We start from the raw sequence: 4599 nt of genomic DNA, 5'->3' as shown, positions 1-4599 counted from the left end.
CAAAAAAAAAAAAAAAAAAAAGCTTTTGGGCTGGGCATGGTGGTGACTGATGCCTATAATCCCAGCACTTTGGGTGACCCGAAACAAGTGGATTGCTTGGTCTCAGGTGTTCAAGACCAGCCTACTAAAATACAAAAAAATTAGCTGGGTGTGGTGGCATTCGCCTAATGGTTGAGGTGGTAAGGTCGCTTAGGCCAGTAAGGCAGAGATTGTAGTGAGTTGAGATCGCATGACTCCACTCCAGCCTGGACAACAGAGGGAGACCCCTATCTCAAAAATAAAAATGCTTTCCAACACTGCTTTCTTTTAGAATTACTGGCCCAGGTATCTAAATTAAAGCTGGCGATTGAAATTGGAATGCTGAAACTTAATTGGATTCATGGAATAACTGAGTAAACAGATTCCTCCATTAGGTTCATTGAATCAACTGCTTAGTGCTTTTGTGCAGTTTAATTCACACATAGCTCTAAGACATAGAATATTTTTCATCTTATTTCAAGCTAACGTTTGCCAAGGACCCTCTGGGATTACTTCAGAGTGGTGGAAATAACACAGGTTGAATGCATATTTTATTGCACCATTCATTTTAGGTGTGTGAAAGTCAGGATTTCTTCTCCCTTCATGTCTCCTCCTTGTTACTATCTTATTATTCAAGTTTAGTGGTCTTAGAAGGGAGCAAAGTGACAAGGCTGAATGAAGTAATACTGAGAATATTTCATCCAAAGGGAACTATACATTTTTTAGGCCCATTATTTAGTGTCTAGAGAGTGAGATAAGGCAGTTTTAAGAATACAGACAAATAATGGTGGCTACAGTCTTTTCTGCTTTTGAAACATAAGCAATTGTGGACGTGTTCCCAATGTCCTCCTTTACTGTGTTTGTAGTAGTGTTTCTTTTTTTTTTTTTTGAGATGGAGTCTTGCTCTGTTGCCAGAGTGGAGTGTAGTGGCGTTATCTTGGCTCACTGCAACCTCCACCTCCCGGATTCAAGTGATTCTCCTGCCTCAGCCTCCTGAGTAGCTGGGATTACAGAAGTGCACCACCACACCCAGCTAATTTTTGTATTTTTTAGTAGAGATGGGGTTTACCATGTTGGTCAGGCTGGTCTTGAATTCCTGACCTCAGGTAATCTGCCCTCCTCTGCCTCCCAAAGTGCTGGGATTACAGGCATGAGCCAATACACCTGGCCTGTAATTATTTTATTATTTTATTTTATTTTTGAGACACGATCTTGTTCTGTTACCCAGGTTGGAGTTCAGTGGTGCTATCATGGTTCACTGCAGCTTTGACTCCCCAGGCTCAAGTGATCCTTTCACATCAGCTTCCTGAGTAGTTGGGACTGCAGGTGCTCCCTAGCACACTGGGCGAATTAAAACTTTTTTTTTTTTGGTAGAGATGGAATCTCGCTATGTTGCCTAGGCTGGTCTTGAACTTTTGGCCTCAAGTGCAGTCCTGCTTGGCTTACCAAAGTGCTGAGATTACAGATGTGAGCCACCATGCCTGGCTTGATTTTTAAAATGTGCTTAAAATTTATTTTAAAATAATGCATATTTGTATTATTGGCATGTAAGTTTAAATGCAGAGCATTGAATTCGAAAACTATAGGGTCTTGACAGTTTGCAGATATAAACTTAGTTACCTTTATAAATATGTAAATACACATACCGAGAAATAAGCTTCTGTGGTATTTTGCTCCTGAAATTTGGGCATACGTACTTTTTTTTGTACATTATAGATATAAAATAAGACAGTTTCTTTTTCTGTACTATTCCTAGGAAATTTAAAAGGACAAAAATCAAATTTTAAAGAGCATTTAATGAATCTTGTAGAAAATGGAGTCTTAACAGTAAACATAAAAATAGTATGTTTTACTGTCAAAAATCTAAGTGAAATTTTAATTAAAAAAGTATAAGTCCAGGCTTGGCTCATGGCCTGTAATCTCAACACTTTAGGAGGCCAAAGTATGAGGATCTCTTGAGCCCCAGAATTTGAGACCAGCCTGGGCAACACGTGAGATCTTATCTCTAGAAAAAAGAAAAAAAGAGTGAACAGTTCCCATTGATTCTGCCTTCTTTTATTTCATAAACATAAACATATACCCATCCACTAACTCATACATACACACCCTGCCCCAAGCTGTTATGAATTGTGCTTTTCTTCTTCCATCAGGCATAATTTGACAACAAATACCTATTAGCACTTACTCTGTGAATTAGTCTTTCCCTGCCCCCTCTCTCCCTCCTTCCTTCTTTCCAACAGGGTCTGTCTCTGTCACTCAGGCTGGAGTGCAGTGGCACGATCATGGCTCACTGCAACCTCAAAATTCTGGACTCAAGTGATCCTCCGGTTTCAGCCTCCAGAGTAGCTAGGACTACAGGTGCATGCTATCATGCCCAGCTAATGTTTTTATTTTTTTGTAGAGCTGGGGTCTCACTATGTTCCCCAGGCTGATCTTAAACTCCTGGCCTCAAGTGAGCCTTCTGCCTTGATGTTAGTCTTTTTCAAAATGTTACTGATCTGTCATTGGTCTAATATAGTCATGCACCACAAAATGACACTGTGGTCAGTGTCAATGTGGGACCGCATATATGATGGTGGTCTCATAAGATTATAATATAGCATTTTTATCATAATTTTCTATGGTGTCTTTTCTATGTTTAGGTATGTTTAGACACATGATTACTTAACTTTGTGTTACAGTTGCCACTAGTATTCAGTATAGTAACATGCTGTGCAGGTTTGTAACCTAGGAGCATTAGGCTGTACCATGTAGCCTAGGGATTAATAGTAGGCTATACCATCTAGGTTTGTGTAAGTACAACTCTGTGACGTTTGTACAATGATGAAATTGCCTAAGGATGCGTCTCAGAACATATGCCTGTTGTTAAGTGATGCATGACTATAGTTTATGTTGGATAAGGGAAAAGAAGTGTAAAAAGTGTCAATTTAAAAATGTTTTCAGGCATATTGCAGTGTGGATACTTGCAGTGAAAGTGCTTTTTCCTTATCCTAGTATCCTAGAAGGAAAACATCACCATGGCTACAGAAATTGGTTCTCCTCCTCGTTTTTTCCATATGCCAAGGTTCCAACACCAGGCACCTCGACAGCTGTTTTATAAGCGACCTGATTTTGCACAACAGCAAGCAATGCAACAGCTTACCTTTGATGGAAAACGAATGAGAAAAGCTGTAAACCGAAAAACCATAGACTACAATCCATCTGTAATTAAGTATTTGGAGGTAAGCCTAATCAGTGTATTTCAGATGACCAAACTTTGGTTATTTATTTATTTGTATTTTTATATTTTTTGAGACAGAATTTCTGTCTTCTTGCCCAGTCTGGGGAGTGCAGTGGTGCGGTTTCAGCTCACTGCAACCTCTGCCACCTGGGTTCAAGTGATTCTCCTGCCTTAGCTTCCCAAGTAGCTGGGATTATAGGCACCTGCCACTATGCCTGACTAATTTTTGTAGTTTTAGTAGAGACAGAGTTTTACCATGTTGGCCAGGCTGGTCTCAAACTCCTAACCTCAGGTGATCTGCTCGCCTCAGCCTCCCAGAGTGCTGGGATTACAGGCATGAGCCACCGCACCTAGCCAAGAAGATGATTTTTTAGATGTAGTGTAATAAGTATGTATACCTTTGTTAGTTGAATTAGTGGGATGAGGTGGAATTTCAAATTGGCTCATTTAGGGAGAACCCCAAGCCACTAGTACTTTGTAAAATTCTGTGCCTATATCATCTTCTACAAAATCATTAAAGTTAGACTCCATTTTAGAAATAGGATTTGCTCTAAAAGTTCACAAATTAGAAGAGAGTACTTTCATTGCTAGGCCAACCTTAAAACCCTTGTTAAACCTGCAGTATATATGAAATAATGCAAGACTACCAACATAGGAATATTTTTGTGGGAATGTACTTTCAGAACTGCAACTTTGGGTTTCAGAGACAGGGAAGGAGTACATGGATTCTCCCGCTTCCAAGCCTTGGTGGTAGGTACTTCTTAGAGACAGGAAAAGGGCTTGCCGTTCAAGAGTATTGAACACCTGGTTCAGTCCTATAGATTAAAAGCAACTTCGGCTTAGTAAGTAAAGGCAAGCAGGGGTCTACCTACAGTTTCCCTTTAGAGTTCTTTATTTACTTGTCTCAACGTAGGAATTAGCATTATTAGTAATGCACCCTATTAGGTTCACTGGGTTTAGGTCTGTTCTCCTATGAAAATTTGTCTGCTTTTCATTACCTTAGACCTGTGGTTAAAAACCCATTTGCATATTGGGCCTAATTAGTATGTTGCAGGCATACAGGAGAAAGAGATTCAGAGATAAAGACAGATTTTGATTTTTCTGGAAATTTCAATTGTGAAAGTAGACTTGGAAAGAGGTTGAGAGAAATCAGGAAAACCAAGGGCAAGATATGAAGAATTGTTTTGTGCTAAGGGCTTTGAAGAAATTGGGGATGTCTGTCTACCCCCTCTGCTGTTTCCTTTTCTTAAAATAGATACTGTTGGGACCAACAGTTTAAGTGGGTAGGGGCTAATATGATAAAGTGAGGAGGCAAGGGTTTTTTTTTTTTTTTTTTTTTTTGACGGAGTTTCACTCATGTT

At 39.6% G+C, this 4599-nt stretch overlaps 1 protein-coding gene across 5 annotated transcripts in view; it reads left to right on the top strand.

Moving 5' to 3' along the window:
- Positions 1-4599, top strand: part of WDR33 (WD repeat domain 33) — a 107817-nt gene that overhangs the window by 37559 nt on the left and 65659 nt on the right. For all 5 annotated transcript variants that reach the window (XM_017548428.2, XM_017548429.2, XM_017548432.2 and 2 more), the window contains exon 2: positions 3013-3239. In XM_017548428.2, the coding sequence (XP_017403917.1) occupies positions 3036-3239 (204 nt within the window). In that variant the 5' untranslated portion in view covers positions 3013-3035. The remainder of the gene's footprint in view (positions 1-3012; positions 3240-4599) is intronic.

Source organism: Cebus imitator, unplaced genomic scaffold, assembly GCF_001604975.1.
Source record: "Cebus imitator isolate Cc_AM_T3 unplaced genomic scaffold, Cebus_imitator-1.0 Scaffold207, whole genome shotgun sequence".
NCBI lineage: Eukaryota > Metazoa > Chordata > Mammalia > Primates > Cebidae > Cebus > Cebus imitator.
Note: the sequence above shows the minus strand (reverse complement) of the source record. Positions and strands in the feature narration are given on the sequence as shown.